A 17,947-nucleotide genomic window follows, 5' to 3' on the forward strand; every position below is an offset into this window, starting at 1 on the left:
TTCTCCTTTTATATGTTCCCTCTGTTCTCATCTGCTCTCCCCTCCTCTCCTCTCTCCTCCTCTCTTCTCCTCTCCTCTTCCCTCCTCTCCTCCTCTCCTCTCTTCTCCTCTCCTCTCCTCCTCTCTTCTCCCCTCTTCTCCTCTCTTCTCTTCTCCTCTCCTCTCCTCTCCTTTCCTCTCCTCTCCTTTCCTCTCCTCTCCTCTCCTCTCCTCTTCCCTCCTGTTGTTGTCAGTGTTGCGATGTCCTCAGTGATGTGTTGTCCTCAATGTGGCGTTGTGTTGTCCTCAGTGTTGCGTTGTGTTGTCCTCATTGTTGCGTTGTGTTGTCCTCAGTGCTGCGTTGTGTTGTCCTCAATGTGGCGTTGTGTTGCCCTCATTGTTGTGTTGTCCTCAGTGTGGCGTTGTGTTGTCCTCATTGTTGTGTTGTCCTCAATGTTGTGTTGTCCTCAGTGTTGTGTTGTCCTCAGTGTTGCGTTGAGTTGTTCTCAGTGTTGTGTTGTCCTCAGTGTTGTGTTGTCCTCAGTGTTGTGTTGTGTTGTCCTCAGTGCTGCGTTGTGTTGTCCTCAGTGTTGCGTTGTGTTGTCCTCAGTGTTGCGTTGTGTTGTCCTCAGTGTTGCGTTGTGTTGTCCTCAGTGTTGCGTTGTGTTGTCCTCAGTGTTGTGTTGTGTTGTCCTCAGTGTTGCGTTGTGTTGTCCTCAGTGTTGTGTTGTCCTCAGTGTTGCGTTGTGTTGTCCTCAGTGCTGCGTTGTGTTGTCCTCAGTGTTGTGTTGTGTTGTCCTCAGTGCTGCATTGTGTTGTCCTCAGTGTTGCGTTGTGTTGTCCTCAGTGTTGCGTTGTGTTGTCCTCAGTGTTGCGTTGTGTTGTCCTCAGTGTTGCGTTGTGTTGTCCTCAGTGTTGCGTTGTGTTGTCCTCAGTGTTGTGTTGTCCTCAGTGTTGCGTTGTGTTGTCCTCAGTGTTGTGTTGTCCTCAGTGTTGCGTTGTGTTGTCCTCAGTGTTGTGTTGTCATCAGTGTTGCGTTGTGTTGTCCTCAGTGTTGTGTTGTCCTCAGTGTTGCGTTGTGTTGTCCTCGGTGTTGCGTTGTGTTGTCCTCAGTGTTGCGTTGTGTTGTCCTCAGTGTTGCATTGTGTTGTCCTCAGTGTTGCGTTGTGTTGTCCTCAGTGTTGTGTTGTGTTGTCCTCAGTGTTGCGTTGTGTTGTCCTCAGTGTTGTGTTGTCCTCAGTGTTGCGTTGTGTTGTCCTCGGTGTTGCGTTGTGTTGTCCTCAGTGTTGCGTTGTGTTGTCCTCAGTGTTGTGTTGTCCTCAGTGTTGCGTTGTGTTGTCCTCAGTGTTGCATTGTGTTGTCCTCAGTGTTGCGTTGTGTTGTCCTCAGTGTTGCGTTGTGTTGTCCTCAGTGTTGCATTGTGTTGTCCTCAGTGTTGCGTTGTGTTGTCCTCAGTGTTGCGTTGTGTTGTCCTCAGTGTTGCGTTGTGTTGTCCTCAGTGTTGCGTTGTGTTGTCCTCAGTGTTGTGTTGTGTTGTCCTCAGTGTTGCGTTGTGTTGTCCTCAGTGTTGCATTGTGTTGTCCTCAGTGTTGCGTTGTGTTGTCCTCAGTGTTGCGTTGTGTTGTCCTCAGTGTTGCGTTGTGTTGTCCTCAGTGTTGCGTTGTGTTGTCCTCAGTGTTGTGTTGTGTTGTCCTCAGTGTTGCGTTGTGTTGTCCTCAGTGTTGCATTGTGTTGTCCTCAGTGTTGCGTTGTGTTGTCCTCAGTGTTGCGTTGTGTTGTCCTCAGTGTTGCGTTGTGTTGTCCTCAGTGTTGCGTTGTGTTGTCCTCAGTGTTGTGTTGTGTTGTCCTCAGTTTTGCGTTGTGTTGTCCTCAGTGTTGCATTGTGTTGTCCTCAGTGTTGCGTTGTGTTGTCCTCAGTGTTGCGTTGTGTTGTCCTCAGTGTTGCGTTGTGTTGTCCTCAGTGTTGTGTTGTGTTGTCCTCAGTGTTGTGTTGTCCTCAGTGTTGCGTTGTGTTGTCCTCAGTGTTGCGTTGTCTGATGTCTTTCTATTGTTTCTTGTTCTTGAATGATGTTGCTGTTGTTTGGATTTGCTATGGTAGTCAAAAAAATACATTTTCCATTGCCTCATGCCAAACAGAATTGCATTCAGTTGAGCACCAACATAACCACCCAACACAAAATGTAATTGCTGTGTAATTTCAACCATGTAAAGGCTCTATCTTTTGCAGCAGTGCTGTGTGATGCAGGTGAAGGCCTGTGGTACAGTGGTGGTGCAGGTTGTCATTGGATCTAGAGCTGCAGCTGCCGTGTTGCCCGCAGTGACCCTATGTGGAGTACATATCATGTTTGGGAGGCTATGACAGACATTGTGGTTGCTGTGACTATGTCTGGGCTTGGCCCTGCACTGGCTGAGCAATCAGCCACATGTTTGGGCTTTGTGTGTAGCCTTTCAGCCAGCCCTTCCCTCTTGTGACCTCTGTCTCTCTCTCTCTCTCTCTCTCTCTCTCCCTCTCCGTCTCCATCTCTCTCTCTTGCTCTCTCTCTCTCTCTTTATTGGCATGGGAAACATATGTTTACATTGCCAAAGAAAGTGAAATAGATAATAAACAAAAGTGAAATAAACAATAAAAAATGTTTTACAGTAAACATTACACTCGCAGAAGTTCTAAAATAATAAAGACATTTCAAATATCCTGTTATGACTATATACAGTGTTGTAACGATGTGCAAATAGTTAAAGTACAAAAGGTAAAATAATTAAACATAAATATGGGTTGTATTTACAATAGTGTTTGTTCTTCACTGGTTGCTCTTTTCTTGTGGCAACAGGTTGTAACGTCCGGGGTGTAGTGGAGGAAGAAGTCAGGCGCAGCAAGCAGCGAGTTCACGGTAGCGATACTTGTATTACACCACACCGGTGAAAATGACGCCAACTCAAACAAATGCCCCAAACAGGGGGAACTAAACAGTTCAGCAACAAACACCATACACGAACAACCGTGACTTACAGTCGAGTACAAACGTATACTGAAAATAATCCCGCACAACCAGCAGGCGGGCCGGCTGGTAAATAAAGCCCAACCAATTAACCTAACTAAACACAGGTGCAACTAATAAACACATAGGGAGGGGGAGAAAAGGATCAGTGGCAGCTAATAGGCCGGTGACGACGACCGCCGAACGCCACCCGAACAGGAAGGAGAGCCACCTTCGGTGGGAGTCGTGACACGGGTCACAAATCTTGCTGCTGTGATTGCACACTGTGGTATTTCACCCAATAGGGAGTTTATCAAAATTGGGTTTGTTTTCAAATTCTTTGTGGTCTGTGTTATCTGAGGGAAATATGTGTCTTTAATATGGTCATAGATTTGGCAGGAGGTTATGAAGTGCAGCTCAATTTCCACCTCATTTTGTGGGCAGTTTGCACATAGCCTGTCTCCTCTTGAGAGCCAGGTCTGCCTTCTGCGGCCTTTCTCAATAGCAAGGATACGTTCACTGAGTCTGTACGTAGTCAAACATTTCCTTCATTTTGGGTCAGTCACAGTGGTCAGGATTCTAGTTTGCTCAGTTTTTTTGTAAATTCTTTCCAATATGTCAAGTAATTATCTTTTTGATTTGGTTGGGTCTAATTGTGTTGCTGTCCTGGGGCTCTGTGGGGCCTGTTTGTGTTTGTGAACAGAGCCCCAGGACCAGCTTGCTTAGGGGGGGGGGGCTCTTCTCCAGGTAAATTTATCTGTAGGCAATGGCTTTGTTATGGAAGGTTTGGGAATCGCTTTCTTTTTGGTGCTTGTAGAATTTAACCGCTCTTTTCTGTATTTTGATAATTAGCGGGTATTGGCCTAATTCTGGCCTAATTCTTTTACATTGTACACGGAGGATATTTTAGCAGAATTCTGCATGCAGCGTCTCAATTTGGTGTTTGTCCCATTTTGTGAAGTCTTGGTTGGTGAGCGGACCCCAGACCTCGCAACCATAAAGGGCAATGGGTACTTTAACTGATTCTAGTATTTTTAACCAGATCCTAATTGGTATGTTGAATTTCATGTTCCTTTTGATGGCATAGAAGGCCCTTCTTGCCTTGTCTCTCAGATCGTTCACAGCTTTGAAGTTACCTGCAGCGCTGATGTTTAGGCCGAGGTATGTATAGTTTTTGTGTGCTATAGGGCAACGGGGTCGAGATGGAATTTGTATTCGTGGTCCTGACAATTGGACCTTTTTTGGAACACCATTATTTTTGTCTTAGTGAGATTTTCTGTCAGGGCCCAGGTCTGTCTGAATCTGTGCAGAAGAACTAGGTGCTGCTGTAGGGCCTCCTTGTTTTTAATTTAATTATATATTTAATTTAACCTTTATTTAACTAGGCAAGTCAGTTAAGAACAAATTCTTATTTAATTATTTACGGCCTACCCCGGCCATACCCGGACGATGCTGGGCCAAATTGTGCGCCACCCTATGGTACTCCCAATCACGGACGGATGTGATACAGCCTGGTTGGGGACAGAAGCACCAGATCATCAACAAACAGTAGACATTTGACTTCAGATTCTAGTAGGGTGAAGGCCAGGTGCTGTAGACTGTTCTAGTGCCCTCGCCAATTCGTTGATATATATGTTGAAGCGGGTGGGGCTTAAGCTGCATCCCCCCCCCCCCTGGCCCTTAACCACACACTTGTTGTTTGTGTACATGGATTTTATAATGCCGTATGTTTTTCCCCCAACACCACTTTCCATCATTTTCTATAGCAGACCCTCATGCCAAATTGAGTCTAAAGCTTTTTTGAAATCAACAAAGAATGAGAAGACTTTGCCTTTGTTTTGGTTTGTTTGTTTGTCAATTAGGGTGTGCAGGGTGAATAAGTGGGCTGTCGTACGGTAATTTGATGAAAAGCCAATTTGACATTTGCTCAGTACATTATTTTCGCTGAGGAAATGCATCATTCTGCTGTTTATGATAATGCCGTGGATTTTCCCAAGGTTGCTGTTGACGCAAATCCCCCAGTAGTTAATGGGGTCAGATTTGTCTCCACTTTTGTGGATTGGGGTGATCAGTCCTTGGTTTCAAATATTGGGTAAGATGCCAGAATTGAGGATGATGTTAGAGTTTAAGTATAGCCAATTGGCATTTGTGATCTGTGTATTTTATCATTTCATTTAGGATACCATCAACCCCACAGGCCTTTTTGGGTTGGAGGGTTTGTATTTTGTCCTGTAGTTCATTAAATATAATTGGAGATTCCAGTGGGTTCTGGTAGTCTTTAATAGTTGATTCTAAGATTTGTATCTGATAATGTATGTAGTTTTGCTGTTTGTTTGTTAAAGAGCCAAAAAGATTGGAGTAGTGGTTTATCCATACATTTCTATTTTGGATAGATAACTATTCGTGTTGTTGTTTGTTTAGAGTTCTCCAATTTTCCCAGAAATGGTTAGATTATATGTATTCTCTGTATTCTATGTATTCTATGTATTCTTCAATTATATTGAGCTGATTTCTGACGTGCCGTTCCTTCTTTTTCAGTCGTGTATTTCTGTATTGTTTTAGTGATTCACCATAGTGAAGGCGTAGGCTCAGGTTTTCTGGGTCTCTATGTTTTTGGTTGGATAGGTTTCTCAATTTCTTTCTTAGGTTTTTGCATTCTTTATCAAACCATATGTCATTGTTGTTAATTTTCTTAGGTTGCCTGCTTGACATTTTTAGATTTGATAGGGAAGCTGAGAGGTGAAATATACTGTTAACGTTTTCTACTGCCAAGTTTACACCTTCACTATTACAGTGAAACATTTTGTCCAGGAAATTGCCTAGAAGGGGTTGAATTTGTTGTTGAATTTCTTCCCCCCTCCTCTCTATCTCTTTTTCTCTGTCCAGCTGTCTAGCAAACCCAGTTCTATCCATGCTGCAGCTCTCAGTCAAATGAGATAGTTAAAGGGGAACCGATTTCCCTCCTTAATACGAAACACACTATGTGTTTATTTTTTTGAAAAGTCAAGTTTATTTCTGGTGTTCTTTTATTGCAGAAGATTCCCTCTCACAGTGATCTGACATTTGTGCCTCTTGTGGTGACTGTGGAGGCTCTTGTCAGATCCCGCTGTGGGTCGGCTGTGCCAAGAGTGCAGCGCCACTTTCGACACAAACACCCCCATGCTACCGCAGCCGCAGCTATGGCAGACACAGCCAGCAGGCAAAAGCCACGGAGCCTCAGAGGATACTACTGTAGGCCTATCTATGGGTAATACTGTAGGCCTACCTACGGGTACTACCGTAGGCTTATCTACCCCCCCCCTCTTTCTCTCCTCTCTCTCTCTCTCTCTCTCTCTCTCTCTCTCTCTCTCTCTCTCTCTCTCTCTCTGTCACTCTCTCGCTCTCTCTTTCTGTCTATCTACGGATACTACTGTAGTCCTATCTCTGTGCCATAGAGAGGAGTACTGACATTTACATTTTACATTTTAGTCATTTAGCAGGTGCTCTAAATGAGAGCGGGTACTACTGTAGGCCTATCTACAGGTATTGCTGTAGGCCTATGTACGGTATTACTGTAGGCTTATTTACGGGTACTACTGTAGGCCTATCTACAGGTACTACTGTAGGCCTATCTACTGGTGCTACTGTAGGCCTATGTACGGGTACTACTGTAGGCCTATGTACGGGTATTACTGTAGGCCTATGTACAGGTACTACTGTAGGCCTATCTATGGGTACTACTGTAGGCCTATGTACGGGTACTACTGTAGGCCTATGTATGGGTACTACTGTAGGCCTATCTATGGGTATTACTGTAGCCCTATCTACGGGTACTGCTGTAGGCCTATCTATAGGTACTACTGTAGGCCTATCGACGGGTACTACCGTAGGCCTATCTACGGGTACTACTCTAGGCCTATCTACAGGTACTACTGTAGCCCTATCTACGGGTACTACTGTAGGCCTATCTATGGGTATTACTGTAGCCCTATCTACGGGTACTACTGTAGGCATATCTATAGGTACTACTGTAGGCCTATCGACGGGTACTACCGTAGTCCTATCTACGGGTACTACTCTAGGCATATCTACAGGTACTACTGTAGGCCTATCTATAGGTACTACTGTAGGCCTATCGACGGGTACTACCGTAGTCCTATCTACGGGTACTACTCTAGGCATATCTACAGGTACTACTGTAGGCCTATCTATAGGTACTACTGTAGGCCTATCGACGGGTACTACCGTAGTCCTATCTACGGGTACTACTCTAGGCATATCTACAGGTACTACTGTAGGCCTATCTAGGAGTACTACTGTAGTCCTATCTCTGTGCCATAGAGAGGAGTACAGACATTTACATTTTTACATTTTAGTAATTTAGCAGGTGCTCTGAATGAGAGCGGTACTTACAGTAGTGACAAGTGTACTAAAGTAGCACACTTTAGAGAAGTGTACTACGGTGTCTCTGTGTTTTGAAAGAAAGGAAATACCATGTTGCTATGTCACGGAATAACCGTAGCTCTACTTTTCAGAGGGCGTGTTTGACGCCAATTACTGTGTCTCTGTGTTCTTCTTCCCCATTATAACAGAGTTGATCAGTGGCCTCTGTATTAGGGGTTCTGTCTGTGGTCTGGCAGGTGGCTGAGGTCCGTTAGACATCCCTCTTCAGAACATACTCTAAACAGGGACAGAACACTTTCCAGAAAGGTTTTTCTTTCCTTCCACCTTTTTTTTTTTAGGTTTTTGTTCTTAAATACCCCCTACCACATCTTTCTTTTCTTGCTTTGCCACATTAGCTTTCAGTCTTTTTTGCTTTTTAATTTGTTTGTGAGACATTCCTCCCCTCCCAATGTCTTTCTGCATTGCCAGGCAACGGATCTCTGGAAGGAATTCCTAGACCTCTGTAAATCTCTTCTGGCACACGAGCGCAAACATGATTCTTTCTTAAACGAGAAAGTTAAGTGCTTTAAATGCACATCGCTCATAAGGAGGAAAGAAGGGAGAAGAATGTTTTTCATTGACTTCTGTAATAAAATCACCCCTTTTTCTTTGTGGAGACGGAGAGGCACCTGGGAGCCATGTTTTCTCACTAGGAGGCGCTGTTTTGGGGTTGATACTCACACAGCACAGCAACGCACCTTTTCTCTCAGGGGGGTAAAAAAGATATAATAGAATGCAGTTTGTTCCTATGGATATTCTGTCTCTATGAATCAGTGTTTCTCCATCCCCGGGTCCAAATGAGCAGGCTTTTAGAAATGTGGTCATCACCCACCATGTATGGTCTGAATGTTGGGGATATGAATAGAGGTTTGTTGGGCTGGGAAGCCCTCCCTCGGAGGATCACGTACTGCCTGCATGTTCCCTCTCTAAACTTTACAGTTTGTGTTACTTGTAGATCCCAGATTGACTAGTTTGTATATGCAGGCAGTGGCAGAGAACAGAGCTTGTTTATCTTTCAAACTGACGTAATTCTATGATTATCTCTGGGTTTTATTGCAGCCCTGACCTGATCTCTTTCTGTCATAGTTGGACTGACCCAACAGAGAGGCCCATATGAACAAAATGTTCTCCCATAGACAATGCAGCAACAACCCAAAAACAACAACAAAAATGCATGCTGACGTACACTACCATTCAAAAGTTTGGTGTCACTTAGAAATGTCCTTGTTTTTGAAAGAAAAGCACATTTTCTGTCCATTAAAATAACATCAAATTTATCAGAAATACAGTGTAGACATTGTTAATGTTGTCAATGACTATTGTAGCTGGAAATGAAGGATTTTTCATGGAATATCTACATAGGCGTACAGAGGCCCATTATCAGCAACCATCACTCCTGTTTATCATTTTAAAAGGCTAATTGATCATTAGAAAACCCCTTTGCAATTATGTTAGCACAGCTGAAAACTGCCTAGAAGGCCAGCATCCCGGAGTCGCCTCTTCGCTGTTGACGTTGAGACTGGTGTTTTGCGGGTACTATTTAATGAACCTGCCAGTTGAGGACTTGTGAGGCGTCTGTTTCTCAAACTAGACACTCTAATGTACTTGTCCTCTTAGTCAGTTGTGCACCGTGGCCTCCCACTCCTCTTTCTATTCTGGTTAGAGCCAGTTTGTAATGTTCTGTGAAGGGAGTAGTACACAGCGTTGTACGAGATCTTTAGTTTCTTGGCAATTTCTCGCATGGAATAGCCTTCATTTCTCAGAACAAGAATAGACTGACGAGTTTCATAAGAAAGTGCTTTGTTTCTGGCCATTTTGAGCCTGTAATTGAACCCACAAATGGTGATGCTCCAGATACTCAACTAGTCTAAAGAAAGCCAGTTTTATTACTTCTTTAATCAGGACAACAGTTTTCAGCTGTGCTAACATAATTGCAAAAGGGTTTTCTAATGATCAATTAGCCTTTTAAAATTATAAACAGGAGTGACGGTTGCTGATAATGGGCCTATGTAGATATTGTAGATATTCCATGAAAAATCCTCCATTTCCAGCTACAATAGTCATTGACAACATTAACAATGTCTACACTGTATTTCTGATAAATTTGATGTTATTTTAATGGACAAAAAATGTGCTTTTCTTTCAAAAACAAGGACATTTCTAAGTGACCCCAAACTTTTGATCGGTAGTGTACGTGCATAGGAAGGAAATCAACGAAAAACAAAGAGGGGAGACAGAATGGAAAAATGAAAGGAGGGCTGAATAAGGGGAAAGAGGAGGATGGAATTTGGCACATCTGTTACCTTGGTAGTCCTCTTAATTATGTCTGATGCTGTGTGTAACGGATGTGAAATGGCTAGCTAGTTAGCGGGTACGCGCTAATAGCATTTCAATCGGTTACGTCACTTGCTCTGAGACCTGAAGTAGGGTTTCCCCTTGCTCTGCAAGGGCCGTGGCCTTTGTGGAGCGATGGGTAACGATGCTTCGTGGGCGACCGTTGTTGATGTGTGCAGAAGGTCCCTGGTTCGCGCCCGTGTCGGGGCGAGGGGGCGGTTTAAAGTTATACTGTTACATTGATGCTGTTGACCCGGATCACTGGTTGCTGCGGAAAAGGAGGAGGTTGAAAGGGGGGTGAGTGTAACGTATGTGAAATGGCTAGCTAGTTAGCGGGTACGCGCTAATAGCATTTCAATCGGTTACGTCACTTGCTCTGAGACCTGAAGTAGGGTTTCCCCTTGCTCTGCAAGGGCCGCGGCTTTTGTGGAGCGATGGGTAACGACGCTTCGTGGGTGTCAGTTGTTGATGTGTGCAGAGGGTCCCTGGTTCGCGTCGGGGCGAGGGGACGGTTTAAAGTTATACTGTTACATGTGGAGGTAGAGAGGTGGTCAGAGATGAGTCTGTCTGTATGTCTAAGTCCAAAATGGCACCTCATTCCCTATATAGTGCACTACTTTTGACCAGGGACCATAAAAGAGCCCTATGAGCCCGGGTCAAAAGTAGTGCACTACATACTCTTCATAAATCTATACTGTCATTTCATATATATTTAAAGAATGCAGTTTGGATGCTTCTCAAAGGTCTTTCATTCAGACTGATAACGTTATCAAGTCAGACCAGTGTGATAAGGACAAGAGCTATGACCAGATGTTTTCAATCCAGTTATGAAACTATGTTGTTTTGATCATTTGTGTCTCCTCCTTGTGTTCTGACCGTCCATTAACAGAATGTAGGATTTGTTACAAATGGCACCCAGTTCCCTATATAGTGCACTACCTTTGACCAGGACCTATAGGGCTCCCATAGGGCCCTGGTCAGAAGTAGTGCACTATGTAGGGAATAGAATGCCATTCAGGACTCACATGTAGTTAGATTATATATTTTGCACTGGCTGAAGAGGAATGTTGAAATTGGTTTTGGATACCCCAGATTTACAGCTCTCAAACGTTTGTAAATAATTTACGAGTTGATTGGTTTGCCACAGAATCTCAATAAACACAATTCCGGTATGTGTTGCACAACACATAATAAGCTTCTGTAGCTAAGTAATTGGGGAAATATTTTTATTTGATTTGGATGAAACATGCAAAAGGAATTAATGTTACACCATTGCAGTGAAATTGAAGTAAAATTCTTAACCAAATTGTATTTATTTTAAAATGTAAAAATTATTTTATTACATTCCTCATGTGACACATTTCAATTGGATTGAAATGTGTAATTTATTTTGGAATCCAACTCAGTACAGTTTATCTATGTATGAAATACGAGGTCGTACACTATAAGATGTATCTATGTATGATATATGGGGTCATACAGTGTAGGGTTTATCTATGTATGATATATGGGGTCATACAGTATAGGGTTTATCTATGTATGATATATGGGGTCATACAGTGTAGGGTTTATCTATGTATGAAATATGGGGTCATACAGTATAGGGTTTATCTATGTATGATATATGGGGTCATACAGTATAGGGTTTATCTATGTATGAAATATGGGGTCATACAGTATAGGGTTTATCTATGTATGATATATGGGGTCATACAGTGTAGGGTTTATCTATGTATGAAATATGGGGTCATACAGTATAGGGTTTATCTATATATGAAATATGGGGTCATACAGTGTAGGGTTTATCTATGTATGATATATGGGGTCATACAGTATAGGGTTTATCTATGTATGAAATATGGGGTCATACAGTATAGGGTTTATCTATGTATGATATATGGGGTCATACAGTGTAGGGTTTATCTATGTATGAAATATGGGGTCATACAGTATAGGGTTTATCTATGTATGATATATGGGGTCATACAGTATAGGGTTTATCTATGTATGAAATACGGGGTCATACAGTATAGGGTTTATCTATGTATGAAATATGGGGTCATACAGTATAGGGTTTATCTATGTATGAAATACGGGGTCATACAGTATAGGGTTTATCTATGTATGAAATACGAGGTCATACAGTATAGGGTTTATCTATGTATGAAATACGGGGTCATACAGTATAGGGTTTATCTATGTATGAAATATGGGGTCATACAGTGTAGGGTTTATCTATGTAAGAAATATGGGGTCATACAGTATAGGATTTATCTATGTATGAAATACGGGGTCATACAGTGTAGGGTTTATCTTCGTAAGAAATATGGGGTCATACAGTATAGGATTTATCTATGTATGAAATACGGGGTCATACAGTATAGGGTTTATCTATGTATGATATATGGGGTCATACAGTATAGGGTTTATCTATGTATGAAATATGGGGTCATACAGTATAGGGTTTATCTATGTATGAAATACGGGGTCATACAGTATAGGGTTTATCTATGTATGAAATATGGGGTCATACAGTGTAGGGTTTATCTATGTATGAAATATGGGGTCATACAGTGTAGGGTTGATCTATGTATGAAATAGAGGGTCACACAGTATAGGGTTTATGACACTCAGTATTATCTTTGTAAGATCCAACACACACTTTGCTAACTTTTTAACTTGTAAATCACAGAGAGATTTTAATAAAAATTTTGACAAAGTAATTTCTCTACGTTGGATCTTGATGTTCTGTTCAATGTATTCACATTGTTTGATGCCAGTTTATCCATGTTGGTCAAATACCAACAATGGTGTTTGCCAACAAGAACACAATCACACAATATTTCTTGTGTAGATAATTCTGTCTCCACCAGTAAATGATATGTCAGTGAACACAGTGGTGTAAAGTAAAAATACTTTTAAGTTATACTTAAGTCGTTTTTTGGGGTACCTGTACTTTACTTTACTATTTATATTTTTGACAACTTTTACTTTTACTTCACTACATTCCTAAAGAAAATGATGAACTTTTTACTCCATACATTTTTACTGATAATTGTTACACGATAATGTTACACGATAATGGTCCAATTCACGAACTAATTAAGGGAGCATTCCTGGTCATCCCTACTGCCTCTGATCTGGCGGACTAACGGACTCACAAAACACATTCTTTGATAATAAATTATGTCTGAGTGTTGGAGTGTGCCCCTGGCTATCCGTAAATTAAAAAGATTAGCTTAATATAGGGAATTTGAAATGATTTATACTTTTACTTTTGGTACTTAAGTATATTTTAGCAATTACATTTACTTTTGATACTTAAGTATACAGTTGAAGTCGGAAGTTTACATACACTTAGGTTGGAGTCATTAAAACTTATTTTTCAACCACTCCACAAATTTCTTGTTAACAAACTATAGTTTTGGCAAGTCGGTTAGGACATCTACTTTGTGCTTGACACAAGTAATTTTTCCAACAATTGTTTACAGACAGATTATTTAACTAATAATTCACTGTATCACAATTCCAGTGGGTCAGAAGTTTACATACACTAAGTTGACTGTGCCTTTAAACAGCTTGGACAATTCCAGAAAATGATGTCATGGCTTTAGAAGCTTCTGATAGGCTAATTGACATAATTTGAGTCATTTGGAGGTGTACCTGTAGATGTATTTCAAGGCCTACCTTCAAACTCAGTGCCTCTTTGCTTGACATCATGGGGAAATCAAAAGAAATCAGCCAAGACCTCAGAAAACAAATTGGAGACCTGTAGGTACCACGTTCATCTGTACAAACAATAGTACGCAAGTATAAACAGCATGGGACCACGCAGCCGTCATACCGCTGATGAAGGAGACGAGTTCTGTCTCCTAGAGATGAACGTACTTTGGTGCGTAAAGTGCAAATCAATCCCAGAAGAACAGCAAAGGACCTTGTGAAGATGCTAGAGGAAACGTGTACAAAAGTATCTATATCCACAGTAAAACGAGTCCTATATCGACATAACCTGAAAGGCCGCTCAGCAAGGTAGAAGCTACTGCTCCAAAACCGCCATTTAAAAGCCAGCCTACGGTTTGCAACTGCACATGGTAACGGATATCGTACTTTTTGGCGAAATGTCCTCTGGTCTGATGAAACAAAAATAGAACTGTTTGGCCATAATGACCATCGTTATGTTTGGAGGAAAAAGGGGGAGGCTTCCAAGCCGAAGAACACCATCCCAACCGTGAAGCACGGGGGTGGCAGCATCGTGTTGTGGGGGTGCTTTGCTGCAGAGGGGACTGGTGCACTTCACAAAATAGATGGCATCATGAGGCAGAAACATTATGTGGATTTATTGAAGCAACATCTCAAGACATCAGTCAGAAAGTTAAAGCTTGGTCGCAAACGGGTCTTCCAAATGGACAATGACCCCAAGCACACTTCCAAAGTTGTGGCAAAATGGCTTAAGGACAACAAAGTCAAGTCATTGGAGTGGCCATCACAAAGCCCTGACCTCAATAGTATAGAACATTTGTGGGCAGAACTGAAAAAGCGTGTGCGAGCAAGGCCTACAAACCTGACTCAGTTACACCAGCTCTGTCCGGAGGAATGGGCCAAAATTCACCCAACTTATTGTGGGAAGCTTGTGGAAGGCTACCTGAAATGTTTGACCAAAGTTAAACAATTTAAAGGCAATGCTAACAAATACTAATTGAGTGTATGTAAACTTCTGACCCACTAGGAATGTGATGAAAGAAATAAAAGCTGAAATAAATAATTCTCTCTACTATTATTCTGACATTTCACATTCTTAAAATAAAGTGGTGCTCGTAACTGAATGAAATATGGGGTCATACAGTGTAGGGTTTATCTATGTATGAAATATGGGGTCATACAGTGTAGGGTTTATCTATGTATGAAATATGGGGTCATACAGTATAGGGTTTATCTATGTATGATATATGGGTTCATACAGTGTAGGGTTTATCTATGTATGAAATATGGGGTCATACAGTGTAGGGTTTATCTATGTATGATATATGGGGTCATACAGTAACTGACCTAAAACAGGGAATTTTTACTCTGATTAAATGTCAGGAATTGTGAATAACTGAGTTTAAAAGTATTTGGCTAAGGTGAATGTAAACTTCCGACATCAACTGAATTTAAAACCAAATACTTTTAGACTTTTACTTAAGTAGTATTTTACTGGGTAAACTTTACATTTTACTTGAGTCATTTTCTATTAAAGTATCTTTACTTTTACTCAAGTATGACAATTGGGTACTTTTTCCACCACTGAGTGATCAACAGCCACAGCCTCCGCCTGCTATTACGCTGTGGATGAATCACCACAGAAATAAAACATCTGGCTTAGATAGCAACATTTCTGTGCATGGTGATTATATATGGAGTTTGGTAAACACCACTCGTTTTAGCCCTGACAATGTTTTTCCTGGAGTTTCCCCCACATCCTCGCCTTCCTCCCATGTCAGGCAGTTACAACATCTGCTTCCCAAATGGCACCCTATTCCCTCAACTGTACAGTGTACTACTTTTTAACACAGCCCTATGGGCCCTGGTCAAAAAGAGTGCACAATAAAGGGAATAGGGTACCATTTGGGAAGCAACCAAAGTCCTGAATTATTATATTACCAATGTACTGGACATGTACATTCCACCAAAGGGTGTGAATAAGGTCAGCGTATGTGTGTCCCAGATGGCATCCTACTTAATGCACATTTCTTTCTTACATTTTAATAATTTAGCAGACCCTCTTATCCAGTGCCACTTACAGTACTGAGTGCATACATTCTCACACTGGTCCCCTGTTGGAATCAAACACACAAGCCTGTCTTTGCAAGGACCATGCCCTACCAACTGAGCCACACGGGACCTTACGGGCCCTGGTCAAAACTAGTGTACTATAAAGTGAATAGGAGGCCATTCGGGAGGCAAGTCCATATGTGTGTGATCTTATTATGTTTTTGAACCCTTTCCTCTCTGCCTCTACAGTTGCTGCGTCTGGTGACGGTGCCTGAGAAGCGCTGGAGAGCCCGGTCAGGTGGGGGTCAAGGGCCGGAAGGACGGAGCAAGGGAGAGGAGGAGGACGAGTGGTTCGAGAGTGGCGACTGTGATGACGAGGATGACTGTGCTGGGGTGTCGGGGCTCGGGCCACCCCCTCACCGTAAACGCTTACGTATCTTTGCAGGTCAGTCAGACAAACGCCGCCATGTATTCACTTTTATTTTAGTCACAACTCCAGTCCCTGAAGGTCACTGTCCTTCTGGTTTTGTGTGTCTCTGATAAGTTAAGACCGGGAGGCAAATACTCAAGTAAAGGTCACACTGAGTAAAGTAGCAGCAGTAGCTGACAAGCTAAAGAGGAGAACATTCTGACTAAGGCCATCCAGTGTTGGAGCATCAGCTCCCCCCATTATCAGGAACATGGAGAAGAGAGGGGTGTTGAGATCTCCTGGTCCAGACCACTGGAAGTGGTGAACCTGCTGGATTCCTGCTTTAACCTCGGGACCCCTTGTCTCACTCCCCAGGCCCCTGGTCTCACTCCCCAGGCCCCTGGTCTCACTCCCCAGAACCCTGGCCTCACTCCCCAGAACCCTGGTCTCACTCCCCAGAACCCTGGTCTCACTCCCCAGAACCCTGGCCTCACTCCCCAGAACCCTGGTCTCACTCCCCAGAACCCTGGCCTCACTCTCCAGAACCCTGGCCTCACTCTCCAGAACGCTGGCCTCACTCTCCAGAACGCTGGCCTCACTCTCCAGAACCCTGGCCTCACTCTCCAGAACCCTGGCCTCACTCTCCAGGCCCCTGGCCTCACTCCCCAGGTCCCTGGTCTCACTTCTTCCCTGCCCAATGAACCCAAATCTCTGCCACAACAACCAACCCTGTCAGGAGGACAACTCCCTTGGCCTGGGTGTTTGCTCAGCTGCACTGCCTTTGTGTCCGTGTATCGTAGCCTCTTGTTCCTGACCTCGCTCTGTTGTTTCCACTTCTTCTGTTTCTTTTCTCTGAATGCTTTGTTGCTTCGTTTGTTCTGTGTTTGGTTTGAGAGAGAATGTCGGTTCTTTCTTTCGTAACGGTGGCTGGCTGGTTGGCGGTGGGTGAGGAGGTCAAGAGGCTGCTGGTTGAGGTGAGCTCTGAGCTGGCTACGTGAGGAAGCCTTCTACTTCCTACCACATGGTAACTCTGTTAGACCAGAGGGGCAACACTTAGTCACATAAAACTCTCTGCTCTGTCCCTGTCAGGATCTTTGACAGTGAGTGAGACAGATTCACAGCAATACAAATCAAATATTTTCACCAGTTAATTCTTATTAATTCTCCACAAACTCATATCATGTTTTTTTTCCTATTTCTTCTCATCAATGTAACTAACAGCCATCAAGGTGAATATAACACCTCATATTAACTGAAGGAAGCTCAACAGCAATTAAAGTGGAACTAGTGAACCTAAACCACACTCAGGATTAGCCCTAAAGAGTTGCACGTTACTTCAGAATTTCTGTCTTCAGGCTACAAAGTATTGCTGTTTATTTTTGTTTTTTGCCTTCCAATGAATGACTGATGTAGACCTCTGAAACCAAGTGTGTCTCCACCCCTCTCTGGGGTGTCAGCAACATGGGTTTATTCTCTCTCTGAGGTATCAGCCAAATGGGTTTATTCTCTCTCTGGGGTGTCAGCAACATGGGTTTATTCTCTCTCTGAGGTATCAGCAACATGGGTTTATTCTCTCTCTGAGGTATCAGCAACATGGGTTTATTCTCTCTCTGGGGTGTCAGCAACATGGGTTTATTCTCTCTCTCTGGGGTATCAGCAACATGGGTTTATTCTCTCTCTGAGGTATCAGCAACATGGGTTTATTCTCTCTCTGGGGTGTCAGCAACATGGGTTTATTCTCTCTCTCTCTGAGATGTCAGCAACATGGGTTTATTCTCTCTCTCTCTCTCTGTGGTATCAGCAACATGGGTTTATTCTCTCTCTGGGGTGTCAGCAACATGGGTTTATTCTCTCTCTCTGGGGTGTCAGCAACATGGGTTTATTCTCTCTCTGGGGTGTCAGCAACATGGGTTTATTCTCTCTCTGAGGTATCAGCAACATGGGTTTATTCTCTCTTTCTGGGGTATCAGCAACATGGGTTTATTCTCTCTCTGGGGTATCAGTAACATGGGTTTATTCTCTCTCTGGGGTGTCAGCAACATGGGTTTATTCTCTCTCTCTGGGGTGTCAGCAACAT

The 17,947-nt window shown here is 42.9% G+C and overlaps 1 protein-coding gene across 1 annotated transcript in view; it reads left to right on the top strand.

Moving 5' to 3' along the window:
- gpc3 (glypican 3) overlaps window positions 1-17,947 on the top strand; it is a 386,092-nt gene that overhangs the window by 307,854 nt on the left and 60,291 nt on the right. Inside the window, exon 7 of the mRNA XM_071411469.1 lies at window positions 15,711-15,906. Within this exon, the coding sequence (XP_071267570.1) occupies window positions 15,711-15,906 (196 nt within the window). The remainder of the gene's footprint in view (window positions 1-15,710; window positions 15,907-17,947) is intronic.

The sequence above is a fragment of the Salvelinus alpinus genome, chromosome 7 (assembly GCF_045679555.1).
Source record: "Salvelinus alpinus chromosome 7, SLU_Salpinus.1, whole genome shotgun sequence".
In the NCBI taxonomy this organism is placed as follows: Eukaryota; Metazoa; Chordata; class Actinopteri; order Salmoniformes; family Salmonidae; genus Salvelinus; species Salvelinus alpinus.